The sequence below is a fragment of the Microcaecilia unicolor genome, chromosome 3, assembly GCF_901765095.1.
Source record: "Microcaecilia unicolor chromosome 3, aMicUni1.1, whole genome shotgun sequence".
NCBI classification, from domain to species: domain Eukaryota; kingdom Metazoa; phylum Chordata; class Amphibia; order Gymnophiona; family Siphonopidae; genus Microcaecilia; species Microcaecilia unicolor.
In genome coordinates, this window is record NC_044033.1 from 418,423,371 (window position 1) to 418,439,179 (window position 15,809).

At 40.4% G+C, this 15,809-nt stretch overlaps 1 protein-coding gene across 11 annotated transcripts in view; it reads left to right on the forward strand.

Moving 5' to 3' along the window:
• Window positions 1-15,809, forward strand: part of PUM2 (pumilio RNA binding family member 2) — a 334,312-nt gene that overhangs the window by 139,494 nt on the left and 179,009 nt on the right. For 8 of the 11 annotated variants that reach the window (XM_030198823.1, XM_030198814.1, XM_030198820.1 and 5 more), the window contains 2 exons: window positions 8-130; window positions 668-819. In XM_030198823.1, coding sequence (XP_030054683.1) covers window positions 8-130; window positions 668-819 — 275 coding nt within the window. The remainder of the gene's footprint in view (window positions 1-7; window positions 131-667; window positions 820-15,809) is intronic. The other 3 variants (XM_030198817.1, XM_030198826.1, XM_030198816.1) reach the window with 2 other exon arrangements.

A 15,809-nucleotide genomic window follows, 5' to 3' on the forward strand; every position in this document is an offset into this window, starting at 1 on the left:
ACACCAGGTGTGTTTTCAGCAGGCCTTGCTCCAGCTGCCTTTGTGCCAAACCCTTACATTATCAGTGCGGCTCCTCCTGGTACTGACCCATACACAGCAGCAGGGTTAGCTGCAGCAGCAACACTAGCTGGTAAGTTAAGACCTTTGTATTTGACACTCTAGCTTTTATTTTCCTCATGGCTAGGAAAAAGAAGGAAAGGAATTCATTTTTGCTAAACTTCACAATCATGCACTGATTTGAAAATGTGGTGAGAAAAGGTCATATTTATACTTCTGCTAAACTACAGAATATCATTGAGTAGTGTATTTAAACTTGTTGGAGGAATATATAATATAGCCAAGTAACTTTTATTATACCTCCTGTACTTTAGAAAAAAAGGAGGCAACAGTCCACTAAATTCAGTTGTGTCCACCTATCATATGTATCTGCTACTGCAGTGTTTTATAGTTAGCAGTGTGTGTACCAACCTTTTGGGAAAATTTGCAAATCAGGTTGTTGAATTAAGTAGGAGTCCCGAATTTTTAAGGAGTTGGAAGTATGTATGGTGGTAAATGTTATCAATAATAGTACAAGAGGTATGTAAGATGACAGTGACCCATTTGTAAATTGAAATTTTAAAACTGGTTTTAGAGAAATGAAGCAAGGCTTTTGACCTCCATCTCTTAGGTCCTGCAGTGGTGCCTCCTCAGTATTATGGTGTTCCCTGGGGTGTGTATCCAGCCAATTTATTTCAGCAACAGGCAGCGGCGGCGGCAGCAGCAGCAAGCACCACAGCAAACCAGCAAGCAACATCGCAAGCACAACAAGGACAACAGCAGGTATAATGCATTATTTGTCATGCTAGAAAGTCGTATGGCAGGATAGAGACTGGCTTATTTGAACTTGTTAATTTGCCTTTCAGTTTTACAAGTTTACCATAGCTTTAATGTGACAGTTCATGTAACAAAGCTCATTTTAATTTTGTCATTCTTATTTTTCTTTTGAAAATTTCATCTTGCCATTTATTGTCCTTTCCTTATTTAAGCCTCTTTTGACTGCATTATTTGGTTGTGAAACCTATAAATTTGTAACAGTTGGTCCCCTGAGATTCAGCTTAACTTTCTCCTCTTAGACATTTTGTTTCTTCTCCTTTCATTGTCTCATGGGCTTCAGGCTGAAACATCTTCCATGTTTACAAATTCAGGGTATAGTTCCCTTTCAAGTTTACTTCATTCTCAGTTGCTTACTGATGACGTAGTGCTACGTATTCAAATTCATCAAGACTCCTACTCAGATCCATCTGGCCTGTGGAGCAGGAACTTAAACCTGAGAACAAAGATTGTTTTTCCTGTCATAGTATCTCTGAGGAAGTTAAACATATGGAGGGTTTGTTTTTTTTTTTAAATGGTGTAGGCTGTTGATTTAATGTGTAACAGAAAAGGAAATATATACGCATTTTCACAAGAAATAAATGCACATGGTGAGCAACACTTTGGTGTGCTACAGACAAAATGCTCTATCGGGACATGAGAAATGAATTAAATAAAAAGTCTTATTTCAAATTTGGTAGTGAAATATCTAAAGAGAGACCAGAATGCAGTGACCAGAATGGCAGACAGTTTTGGGGGTGTAGTCACATCATGGAGCAATACAAAGGCATTTTAATAATCTCATTTTTGTTTTCCATTGCTTTCTTAATAATTCCTAACATGCTATTTGCTTTCTTAGTTGCTGCTGCAGAGTGTTTCAACGTATCATCAATGTTGACACCTAGATCCTTTTACTGGGTAGTGACTCTTAATGTGGAACCTTGCGTCACATAGCTATAATTTGGGTTCCTTGTTCCCACAAGCTTTACTTTGTATTTGCTCACATTAAACATCAGCTGCCATCGTAAGGTCCTCTTGTAATTTTTCACAATCCTCTTGCGATTTAACAACTTTAAATTTGCTGATGACATAAAGTTATTCAGTTACCTCACTAGTTACTCCCATCTCTAGATCATCTATAAAATAATGAGTGGAGTTGAACGGGTAGATGTGAAACGTCTGTTCACGCTTTCCAAAAATACTAGGACTAGGGGGCATGCGATGAAGCTACAATGTAGTAAATTTAAAACGAATCGGAGAAACTTTTTCTTCACTCAACATGTAATTAAACTGTGGAATTCGTTGCCAGAGAATGTGATAAAGGCGGTTAGCTTAGTGGAGTTTAAAAAAGGTTTGGACGGCTTCCTAAAAGAAAAGTCCATAGACCGTTATTAAATGAACTTGGGGAAAATCCACTATTTCTGGGATAAGCAGTATAAAATGTTTTGTACTTTTTGGGGATTTTGCCGGGTATTTGTGACCCGGATTGGCCACTGTTGGAAACAGGATGCTGGGCTCGATGGACCTTTGGTCTTTCCCAGTATGGCAATACTTATGTATTTATAAATATGTTAAAAAGCAGCAGTCCCAGCACAGACCTCTGGAGAACCCCACTATTTCACTTCTCCATCAAGAATACTGACCATTTAACCCTACTCTGTTTTCTATCTTTTAACCAGTTTTTAATCCACAGTAGAACACTACCTCATATCCCATGACTCTCCAATTTCCTCTGGAGTCTTTCATGAGGTACTTTGTCAAACGCCTTTTGAAAATCCAGATACTCAATATCAACCGGCTCACCTTTAGCCACATATTCACCCCTTCAAAGAAATGTAGTAGATTGGTGAGGCAAGATTTCCCTTCACTAAATCCATGTTGACTTTGTCTCATTAATCTCTCCCAAATCTTCGTTGGTGAAGACCGAAGCAAAGAATTAATTTAATCTCTCCGCTATGGCTCTGTCTTCCTCTTTTACCCCTCGGTCATCTAGCAGTCCAACTGACTGTTTTGCCGGTTTCTTGCTTCTAATATACCTAAAAACACCTTTTACTAAGTGTTTTTGCCTCCAGCACAATCTTTTTTTCAAAGTCCCTCTTTGCCTTCCTTATCAGTGCTTTGCATTTGACTTGCCATTCCTTATGCTGATTCTTATTATTTTCCATTTTCTGAAGGATTTTCTTTTAGCTCTAGTAGCTTCCTTTACCTACTTTTTAACCATGCTGGCTGGTTTGGTCTTCCTTCCTCCTTTTTTAATACATGGAATATATTTGGCCTGGGCTACCAGGATGGTATTTTTGAACAGCATTCCCGCCTGATGTAAATTTTTGACCTTTACAGCTGCTCCTCCAAGTTTCCTTTTTTCACCATTATTTTCATTTGATCAAGGTCTCCTTTTTGAAAGTTAAATGCTAATTTATTGGAGTTCCTATGTGTACTTACTCCAAAGCCAATATCAAATCTTATCATGTTATGATCACTGTTATCAAGCAGCCCCGGCACCATTACCTCCGTCAGTAGATCATGCACTCCACTAAGGACTAGGTCTAGAATTTTAGCTCCTTTTGTTTGCTCCTGTACCAGCTGCTCCATAAAGCAGTCCTTGATTTCATCAAGGAATTTTACCTCCCTAGCATGCCCTGATGTTACATTTACCCCAATATTGGGGTAATCACCCATTATTATTGTGTTGCCCAGTTTATCCTCCCTAATTTCTGACAACATTTCTGCATCTGTCTGTTCATCCTGGCCAGGTGGATGGTAGTACACTCCTACCACTATCCTTTTCCCTTTTACACATGGAATTTCAATCTATAGGGATTCCAAGATGCGTTTTTTTTTCATCTAGAATTTTCAATCTATGTGATTCAAGACCCTCCTTAACATACAATGCTACCCCTTCACCAATTTGATCCACCCTATCACTTCGATATAATTTGTACCCTGGTTTGACAGTGTCCCACTAGTTATCCTCCTTCCACCAGGTCTCAGAGATGCCTATTATATCCAATATTTCATTTAGTGCAATATATTCTAACTCTCCCATCTTATTTTTTTTTTATTATTATTATTTAAATTTTCCAATATATCACCACATAAAGTGAATATGCAATCGGCATTATTTAACATTAGGAAACAAAAATGATAAGTATATATCTTTACAGCCCATTTGTCCACAAGTTAAAGAAATTTGATTCCAAGATTAAGGAAATTAAAAAAGAAAAAAGATACAAAAAGTAATAATCAATAGATGCTTCCTCTGGTTCAGACCCCAGCCTGCTAAATTAGGGAAGGTTTACTATATTCACATCAATTCTTGCATCAATAAACTCTTTCAACTGTTTTGGATCTACAAACTGAAAATGTTTACCCTCAAGCACCACATTACAAAAACAAGGAAATCGCAAAACAAAATTTGCTCCCAATGCCACCCCCCTGGGACGAAGTTCCAAAAAGGCCCTTCGTCTCATCTGTGTAGGCCGTGAGAGATCTGGAAAGATACGGACCTTTGAGCCCAAAAACAGATTTTCTAAGTGTCTCAATGAAAGCCGTAGTATGGCATTCCTATCAGGCTCCAACGCGAAAGTGGCAAGCAGAGTTAACCTCTGAGTAACTATTTCTAATGAGCTTTCTAGGAATGAGGTAAGATTCATTCCCTCCCCTATTACGGGGGATTTCCCACCACCACTCCAGTACTCCCAATGTAATAAGCCCGTGTAATGGGAGGGAGTGAGTCCTTATCCATTCTCAGGATGTCCACCAAATATTTTTTAACCATCTCCAAAGGAGAAATTAATGGCGATTTGGGAAAATTAAGAAACCTAAGGTTAAGCCTTTTAGTCTGATTTTCAAGGTATTCAAGTCGTTTATGTAGGAAATTATTGTCTTTAACCAAAGCTGTTTCTATAGATCCCATTTCTTGAATTTTGATATCCACACGTTCCAATTTCTGGGTTTGCTGTGCAGTCACTTGTGCTTGAAGCAGGGCAGCCTCAGAAATAACTTCAATATCAGAAGAATTCTGCTTTAAAGTAGTTTGCATAGAGGTTTGGATATTGTAAACCATATCCCATAGTGACTCCAGCGTCACAATTGCTGGTCTAATCACTCCACTAGCCACAGGAGGAGATTGAGGTAGACTATCAGCCCGAGCTAACTTGGAAACAATAGCTTGAGGCAATACCTTTGAAGCCTGTTGTAGTAATGTTTCCCGAAGTTGAGAATCTATCTCCGTTGCTGCAGTCACACCCTCAGACAGGACCAGCTGAGCCACTTCGGCGTCTGTCTCTGTTTGAACAGCCAGCAACTCTCTTCCAGGCTAGGGAGGTGCAATTCGCTCCACAGGGCTCAAGGAAGCCCCGTTTCCACTCTCAATCGACTCCGAAGGGCCGAGAGCTGCAGTGGGGGGTCGAAGTTCCCTGAGGACCCGGTTGCTGCCTGGGAAATTGCAGGGTTGTTTGTTTCATCGTCGAGGAGGTCACAGGAACCTAGGGAAATTCCTTTACCTTCCCCCTCCACTTTCCCATGGTTAACAAGGCTACAGAGGCACCGAGAGAAACTCACAAACACAGCAGCCTCCAGGAGCAAACACAGGTGCGTCTATTCACAGCGCCATCTTGGAAACTTCCCATCTTATTTCTTAGACTTCTGGCATTCGCATATAGACATTTCAAACTATGCTTGTTGTTCCTATTTACATCTTGATTATCAGTTGACATTGTTAATTTGCTATCTTTTGTCTGCTTTTTATTTAAAGACACCTACTCTACTATGGTCTCTATTGTAACCTCGTCATCAACATATTATATGTTCCCTGTTTTGGTAATATCTTTGAAAGATACCTTGTTCCAAACCATGTGCTTTTGAGCGACTGTCAGCCTTCCCCCAGGTTCTAGTTTAAAAGCTGCTCTATCTCCTTTATAAATGCTGATGCCAGCAGCCTGGTCCTACCCTAGGTAAGGTGGAGCCCATCATTCTGAAATAGGCTCCCCCTTCCCCAGAATTTTGCCCAGTTCCTTACAAATCTAAAACCCTCCTCCCTGCACCTTCGTCTCATCCACACATTGAGACTCCAGAGCTCTACCTGTTTCTTGTGCCCTGTGCGTGGAACAGGTAGCACTTCGGAAAATGCTACCTTAGAGATTCTGGATTTGAGCTTTCTACCTAAGAGCTTAAATTTGGCTTCCAGAACCAAGATAGCCAGTTCCTCCCCAGCACTATCTAAAATCCTATCTACGTGACACGTGAGGTCCGCCACCTTTGTACCGGGCAGGCAAGTGACCAGGCGATCCAGACATCCACAGCCACCCAGCTACCTACCTACATGCCTAATAATTGAATCACCAACTACAACAGCTGTCCTAACCCTTCCCTCTTAGGCAGAAGCACCTGGAGACATATCCTCGGTGCGAGAGGATATTGCATCTCCTGGTGGGCAGGTCCTGGCTGCAAGATTAGTTTCTACATGATATTGCATCTCCTGGTGGGCAGGTCCTGGCAGCAAGATTAGTTTCTACATAAGTACATAATGAAGAAAAGGCTAGACGAATTTCATATTCAATATAAAAAGTTTATTTACAATTTTACTGGATACCTTAAATGAGGTATTCAGGAAGCATGTACAGACAAAGCAGTCAGAATGCTTACTACTTCTTTGTTCCACTCTGTTTTTATACCATTCTTCTTTGGCATCTGACTAATTCTCTCATACAACATTCCTGTGCAAGTCTCTGAATACCACAACGCTGTTAATCAAGTGAAGAACATGCTACATCTGTTTTCCCTTATTGCTCCCCCTTCTTCACAGACTTTCTGGAGCCGTGCCTTTGGCTGATGTTTAATATCCGTCACCTTCTTCTCATGCCTCAGGAGATTTAGTGTTGAAACAGCTTGTTGTAATCATGGAGCTTTCCACTCCCCATCTTTCATGCTTTTATTCAACAAATCCTCCCTTGAGTTCTGGTGTTCCAGGACTCATACATCTGTTTCAGCTCCAGTCTGTTTCTTCTTACCTCCCTTCTAAATCTCCTCCTCCATGTTTGTGGCATTCAGTTTCTGCACGCTTTTTCAATATTTTTGGCTGACATATTAAAGTTCTATTCATTCTTGATTTCAGTTACCATTGTCATTTTAAAAGCATCCTGGCACATCTTTGCAAACATGCTAATACATGTTACACAGCATTAAACAGATTCAATTGTACTAGGGTACAAAATGTATATCTCTTGAGGTATATAATTTATAGGACAGTGAGCTTCATCAAAGGGGAATACACTGTCATTCATTCTTACTTTTCATTAGCTGATGTGGCATTAAAAATTACACAAATTAAAAGCATAACATTCATTAAATCAGTTGTTACATACCATTGAGTTAAAGTCTTATTGCAGCTTGTTTTATTGCCACACTTTTCTTTGGTGGCTGTGACATTTATACTCATTGTACTTCCTCCTATAGACCAATTACCTGTTACAACATTGTGCGTGTAATTGCACTTTATCGGGGGAATGTTTTCAGTTGTCATACTATTGATTAGACACCAAAATGATGTCTGTGGATACTTGTCCGTAAGCAAGGCTTGCTTATGAATAGTCTCATTTGTCCAATGAAGGTTTCCATCATCCTTTACACAGGTATTATTGGGATAACAGACATGATTTTATCATTGTAGTCCCATATATCATGGCTGGCAAGGACAAGGATGATGTCAGTCGGTGGGCACATATGATACAATCAGTCAAATTCAACATCTTGGCCGCTGTAACAAGTCTATTCTCATATGTGTTCATTGTCCATTAACAAACAACAACATCCCAATACCATCATGTTTAGGGACATGATGTTTGTTTATTCTTTGTCCATTTCAATATTATTAGTTCGTCGAATATCTGATAAATGTATCCAAGAAGTATGACCTTCCAGACGGGCAGCGGTCTGAGTAAGGGCCGTGATAGCAAAAGGCCCTACATACACAGGATCCTTCCACGTTTTATGTGTAAAGTTCTTTCGTAGTACTAGATCACCTACTTTAAAAGCACAAACATCATTAGTAGTCCCTGCCTGTGATACTACATTTGTTCAGATCATATCACTTGTCAGGTTCAACATCGGTTGTAGCTTTTGCCAGTACTGAGCTGTGCTATCAGTACTTGCTGTCTGCATCGGGAGGAAATGACGTCCTGTCTGAATTTGGAATGGGGTCAATTTAGTACGCCCATTGGGTTGGGCCCGTATTGTCATTAATGCTAATGGCAATACATCAAGCCATGTATATAATTTTCCCACCATTTCTTTATTGAGAGATTTTAATAAGACTCTCAATTTTGTTTTTAAAATACCATTGTAGCGCTCTACCAAACCATTGGAGGTGGGGCGATACACTGATACTTTCCTGTGTGTTAAACCCATAATCGTTTCCATTTCTTTCAAAACACTGTTATTGAAATGTGTCCCGTTATCAGAAATTATTCTAGACGGACACCCATGTCTTGGCATAATGTGAGTTATCAGGCATTGTACCACCTCATGTGCTTGTCTCCCTTTTACATGGAAATGCTTCTATCCACCTTGAGAAAGCATCCACCCAAACTAACAAATACCTTTTTCCCTGCACTGGAACAATCATATCAGTGAAATCAATATACCATTCTTTTGCTGGGCCTTCTGGTATTGGAAGTGTCCCAGGTGATATTTTAGGACCTCGTTTAGGTATGTTAATATTACATACCATGCAATTCTGCACAACCTGTTGAATCAAGTTATCAATTTTCAAAGTCCAAAATCTTTGCTCAAATCGTTGTTTCATTGTTTCTCTGTTCCAATGCATGGTTGCATGCCACCCAGTCAATACCTTAATCGCCTGGCTCATTGGCATGCAAGGTAATCCTTCTTCCTCATTAAACCATTCACTTCCTAATTGCATACATCCCTTCTTCAACCATTTTTCACTTTCCTGTCCCTCCGGCTGCCACATTTCAATCTTATCTACATTCGTAAGTGGCCCTTCCTGTGTCTATCTAGTATTATACAAAATCTTTTCACTTTGCTTAACCACCTCCGTTGCTAGTGTGGGCCGGGGTCCACACAACTGCAGTTTTTCTACCTTCACGTTCCCTTCTTGCCAAAATTTCAAACAGCAAATTCCAATATGTGTAATGTTGTAAATTTTTATCTGCACTGGTTATCATCCCCCTACGCTGCCATTTTAATATATGATACTGTAGTGAACTTGCAACGTAACCACTATCAGTATATATGGTGACATTTTGAGTCATATCAGTGTGTTGTAAGGCCGTAATAACAGCCAAAAGTTCAGCATGCTGTGCAGTATGGTCAGGAGGGGTTTTATATTGTACCTGTGTTATCTTTGTTAAATTCTCATCCACCTGCACGCAGGCAAAGCCTGCAACAGTCCTTTCACAAGCTCCATCTGTAAACCATATTAACCCATCAGATAAGGGTTCAAAAGTAAGACAGTGAAATGTAGGGATTTCTATAGTATCGATCTCAACCTCTTGATCAACAGGAAAAAGCAGATCTATCTTATTTCTCTGTTCTTTAGTTAATGGTATTATTCTTATATCTTGTCCTAAAAGTACTGCTTGATATTTTCCAAATCTAGTGGCTGTCAAGGCTGTTTGGCTAGGGCTCAACAGCGTGTGGTTGGTATGTATTACAATAGGAACAAAAGGCATTTGTGCTCTCCATTTGCCTACTGCTGCCACAATAGCTGTCAATAACTTTGGTATTTCTTTCATTCCCTTTTCCACATGATTAAAAGAGCCTGACAAAAAAGCTACTGGTGTATTTACTTCATTATTTTGATTAATCATGGCTGCCCAACTGTTTCCCATGTCTTTTACCCACAGATGCACAGGTGATTGGATATCTATTACTGCTAAGGGTCCTGGGGATAACAAATCCCTCACAATCTTAGCCAGTACTATTTTATCCAGAGTCTAATTACACGTTGGGTGAAGAAAAATTTTCTCCGATTCGTTTTAAATTTACCACACTGTAGCTTCAACTCATGCCCTCTAGTCCTAGTATTTTTGTACTGTTCACGCTATCCAAAAATACTAGGACTAGAGGGCATGAGTTGAAGCTACAGTGTGGTAAATTTAAAACGAATCGGAGAAAATTTTTCTTCACCCAACGTGTAATTAGACTCTGGAATTCGTTGCCGGAGAACGTGGTACGGGCGGTTAGCTTGACGGAGTTTAAAAAGGGGTTAGATAGATTCCTAAAGGACAAGTCCATAGACCGCTATTAAATGGACTTGGAAAAATTCTGCATTTTTAGGTATAACTTGTCTGGAATGTTTTTACGTTTGGGGAGCGTGCCAGGTGCCCTTGACCTGGATTGGCCACTGTCGGTGACAGGATGCTGGGCTAGATGGACCTTTGGTCTTTCCCAGTATGGCACTACTTATGTACTTATGTACTTTATCCTGCTCTTCCACCACAATTAGTGTATTCTTTGGTGTGGCTGCGGGCAGTTTCAAATGTTTATAAAGTCTCATTACTTTTTGTGTATAATTTGGTATCCATTGTCTGCAATAATTTAACATTCCCAAAACAGCACGTAACTGGGTAACTGTTTGCGGTACCGGAGTCTCATTTAAAATAGATATAACTTCCGGTATAATGACCTTATGTTCTGCTGAAACATTTTGTCCTAAAAAGGTGACAGTAGACTGAGCTACAACACATTTCTCCTTGTTACATTTATATCCTAACTCTCCTAATAACAAAAATAATTTTCTAGTCCATTCTAGGCATTCTGCTTCAGTCTCAGCAGACAGTAGAATATCATCTACATAGACAAACAATGACACCGTGCCAGGCAATTGACTCCTGAAATCCTTTAAATCCATCATTAGTTGTTTTGAGAATACCGATGGACTATCAGTAAAGCCTTGCGGCATCCTAGTCCACCTGTATGCCTCATTCTGTACTATAAATGACGTCAAATCCCTAGACTCTGGATGAAGAGGTATTGAAAAGAATGCATTAGACAAGTAAATTCTCAGATTCCCAATCAACTTCATAACTTAGGTTCATTGAGGGGTTAAGGGGCCAGTCCTACATTTAACTAATCAATCAAGGAGAAGAGAGTTGACTTTCTCTGACCTCTTTCACCTATTAGCTTCCTACACAGAACTCGCTAGGACTGTGGATAATTCAAACCAGATGTAAACTGTAGACAAAGCTCACTTTGAAAAGTCAGTCAAAGATATTCTACATAGATAGAACTTATTAATTACACAGAATAAAACATATTCTAAAATAAGCAGAAACCAGACTTCCCTACAAGACAAAATCCAACTAATCTACAATTATTTAAACCACAGCATTAGCCTAATCCTTTTGCTTACAATGGTATCCAGATGTGGCAAACAACCACCCATCACTCAAAACAGGGCCAAGGAGTAAATTAAACTCAGATGGCATTCCTCCAATTTACAGGACTGAAAAGTTACACACCAAATCAATAGTGCTGCAGAAAGAGCAGCCTTAATATTTCCTACGCCCGATGCTGCACACAGAGCTTTAAAATCCCCAATAGTTAATTGAGTTCCTGCTGTTGCCTGTTCTCTCCCATCTAATTCATTATCCCCTCCCTTTTCACTTTCTGAATTACTGGGGGGGTCATCAAGAGCCGAATACCCAGCGCATGGCACAGGGCGCTTTTGTTCCTTCTCCCATCCTTTATCCCTTACAGGGCATAAAGTCTCTCTCCTTGTATTACAGCGAGAATCATAAGGAGGAGGATTATTTCTTTTGTACATTTCTGCCTCTTGTTGTATTCTATCTACATCAGCCTGAAAAAGATCTGCTGCTACAGAAAATAAATTCCAAATTGTAAGATGCTTCTCTAAACTTTTCTGCTTCTTTTTATTTTCTTGTATGTATCTCAGGAGAGATAATAATTTTGGACGATCAAACGATCCATACTGAGACCAGCTCAAAAAAGAATCTTTTGCATCATATTTGACCCATTTCTCATGTGTTTCTTCAATCTGTTTTTTTTCTAACGGAAATAATTCTATGACATGCTGCAAAGGGGTGCATTTTTTTGAACTATCTAAATCTAAATACAAAGTATATACAGGGGGCTTTTCTTTCTTATCTGCCCCTTTCCCTTCCATTTTATTCTGACTATTACAATTTCTCCTATAAAGCCACAATCTACAAAAATATACTAATGCACCTAAACAAAGAAAATATACAAAAAAGAAAACTACAAAGCTAAACAAATATACCACTAATAAGTCCACAATGTAAGCTTACTCACGCGTCTTCTCGTTTCTTTTTAAGCAAGCCCAGGAGTCGTCACCTGTATGTCCACGTCAGTAGGTTGATCACTCCCAAATCAGTGGTGCACAGAAATTAGGCTAGACAACGCTTGCTTTCAAAATCCTGTAAAAACTTTCATTAACAACAAACACTTAATTTGTCATTCGTCTCGCCTTCTCTTTTCCGTGTGCGGCATAAACCTTCCGTCCTGCCACGGTCGCCACTTTGAAGAAAAGGCTAGACGAATTTCATATTCAATATAAAAAGTTTATTTACAATTTTACTGGATACCTTAAATGCTTACTACTTCTTTGTTCCACTCTGTTTTTATACCATTCTTCTTTGGCATCTGACTAATTCTCTCATACAACATTCCTGTGCAAGTCTCTGAATACCACAACGCTGTTAATCATGTGCAGAACATGCTACATCTGTTTTCCCTTATTGCTCCCCCTTCTTCACAGACTTTCTGGAGCCGTGCCTTTGGCTGATGTTTAATATCCGTCACCTTCTTCTCATGCCTCAGGAGATTTAGTGTTGAAACAGCTTGTTGTAATCATGGAGCTTTCCACTCCCCATCTTTCATGCTTTTATTCAACAATAAGTATTGCCATACTGGGAAAGACCAAAGGTCCATCAAGCCCAGCATCCTGTTTCCAACAGTGGCCAATCCAAGTCACAAATACCTGGCAAGATCCCCAAAAAGTACAAAACATTTTATACTGCTTATCCCAGAAATAGTGGATTTTCCCCAAGTCCATTTAATAATGGTCTATGGACTTTTCCTATAGGAAGCCATCTAAACCTTTTTTAAACTCCGCTAAGCTATCTGCCTTTACCAAATTCTCTGGCAACGAATTCCAGAGTTTAAGTACATGTTGAGTGAAGAAACATTTTCTCCGATTCATTTTAAATTTACTACATTGTAGCTTCATCGCATGCCCCCTAGTCCTAGTATTTTTGGAAAGCGTAAACAGACACTTCACATCTACCCGTTCAACTCCACTCATTATTTTATAGACCTCTATCATATCTCCCCTCAGCCGCCTTTTCTCCAAGCTGAAGAGCACTAGCCGCTTTAGTCTTTCCTCATAGGGAAGTCGTCCCATCCCCTTTATCATTTTTGTTCCCCTTCTCTGCACCTTTTCTAATGCCACTGTATCTTTTTTTGAGATGCGCTACCAGAATTGAACACAATATTCGACCATGGAGCGATACAAAGGCATTATAACATCCTCATTTTTGTTTTCCGTTCCTTTCCTAATAATACCTAACATTATATTTGCTTTCTTAGCCACAGCAGCACACTGAGCAGAAGGTTTCAACGTATCATCAATGACGACACCTAGATCCCTTTCTTGGTCCGTGACTCCTAACGTGGAACCTTGCATGACGTAGTTGTAATTCGGGTTCCTCTTTCCCACATGCATCACTTTTCAGTTGCTCACATTAACCGTCATCTGCCATTTAGGTGCCCTGTCTCCCAGTCTCGTAAGGTCCTCTTTTTAATATTTTACAATCCTCCCGTGATTTAATGACTTTGAATAACTTTGTGTCATCAGCAAATTTAATTACCTCACTAGTTACTCCCATCTCTAGGTCATTTATAAATATGTTAAAAAGCGGCAGTCCCAGCACAGACCCCTGGGGAACCCCACTAATTGCCGTTCTCCATTGAGAATACTAACCATTTAACCCTACTTTCTGTTTTCTATCTTTTTTTTTTAATTTTATAAAGGTCTTTATTGAGCATTGACATAAATACATATCAATCCAAACATCAACATAAATAAAGCATAAAATAGTGCTAAACATACACCAACCCTCTGGATCATCAGAAGCAAAAATCCAGCAATACAATAGTCAATGCCGCAGCAAGTATCCATGAAACCTCCAAATTTTTAAACAGTTTAAATTTTTGTTAGTTATAGAACCCTCCCTCCCACCTTCCCCCACTCAACCCTTCTCACTCCCCACTCCCTACCCACCTAACCCTCCACCCACGAAAACAACCCATCCCCTCCTCCACCCCTCTCTCTCCAACACTTGAACAATGTTACATCACATGGTATAACCACCCCATCCATTTAACCCGAACAAGCTTTGACAAAAGAATTCCACATTCGTTCCCACTTAGTCAAGATTTTCTTTTTCTCCGCAGTCAAGCGTTCCATCTCGCATATCTCTCTATATAAAAAGCAACACCAACGTTCTATGAAGCCTCCAGCCGGAAGTGTGAAGGGGGCGAGATATCCGGTTTCCCTATGAGTGTCTGCCCCGCCCTCTCTGTAACACAGTCAGTGAAGGAAAACAGCAGAGCACGAAATCAAATCGCTGGCTCTGTAACAGTGAAGGACTCAGAGGGGGGGAGGGGAGAGAGGCCAGAGGGCAGGGACACACACTCCCACATACACACAGAAGAAAACATTGCTAGCCCCCGTTTCATTTGCATCAGAAACGGGGCTTTTTTACTAGTATACCATACTTTTGTTATCCACTGCCTCACTGATGGGACCCGAGGAGACTTCCAATTCTGTGCTAGATTAATACGAGCTACATGCAAGACCCCCTTAAGCAACTTATTTTGGGGATCTGTGAGACCAGGCGCTCTCATCCCCAGCAAAAAGACTGCAGGGTGCCACTGCACTGACCTACCCACCCATAATTGGACCCGAGCCTGAACACCCTTCCAATATGCTCTGGCCTTAGGACAGGTCCACCACATATGGCCCATGGTCCCCAGACCTCCACAACCTCTCCAGCATCTGGAGGATGCCGTACCAAACATGCGGTGCAAGCGTATCGGAGTAAGATACCACCTATAAAAGACCTTGATGGCGTTTTCCTTCACAGCAACTGATATAGACAATTTCAAAAGATTTCGTTCTAATTGTACCCAGGTGGCCTCCAGCAAAGCAAAATCCAATTCTTGCTCCCAGTTTTTCCGATGCAGAATGTACGGCCGAATACGTTGCAACCATAAATTGTTGTTATCATTCCCCTTGTACCTCTGTTATCAACACACAGCTCCTCCAATAGTGTAACCTCTCGAGTCAAAGCCTACTTATGAACCGGGCTTTGCAAAAAGTGCTTTATTTGCAAATACACATATTGATCCCTCCTCGGAATCCGATAATCTTCCCTCAACCTCTCAAAAGAAACCAACTTGTCTTCCTCATATAATTGCCCCCATAGTTCTAATCCCAATTCCCCCCAACTCTGGAGTACTGCATTACCAATCCCCGGTTCAAACAAAGGGTGATCTCCCATGGGTGCAAGCCTATACAACAGCAGCTTCCTCTCCGATAGTACCAAATCCCAATAATGAAAGGTAATCTGCACATTAGGGGGAAACCTCTCTACCCGACCTCTAAATTGTGACGGCAGCCACAGCAACTGACTCAGTGGACGACTTCCCACTAAGTCCTGTTCTATATGGACCCACAACTTGTGGTCCTCCTTCCGGAACCACTCTATGGCCGACCTCGACTGTGCAGCACAATGGTACCAAAATAAATTTGGCACCCCTAATCCTCCATCTCGCTTAGATTTGTACAAAAATGTTCGAGGTAATCTTGGTCGTTTCTGATTCCATCTTGCAAATTCGAGATATAAGCACGCGACAGGCATACCTGGAGTACCTGAAACAAATACATTAGTCGA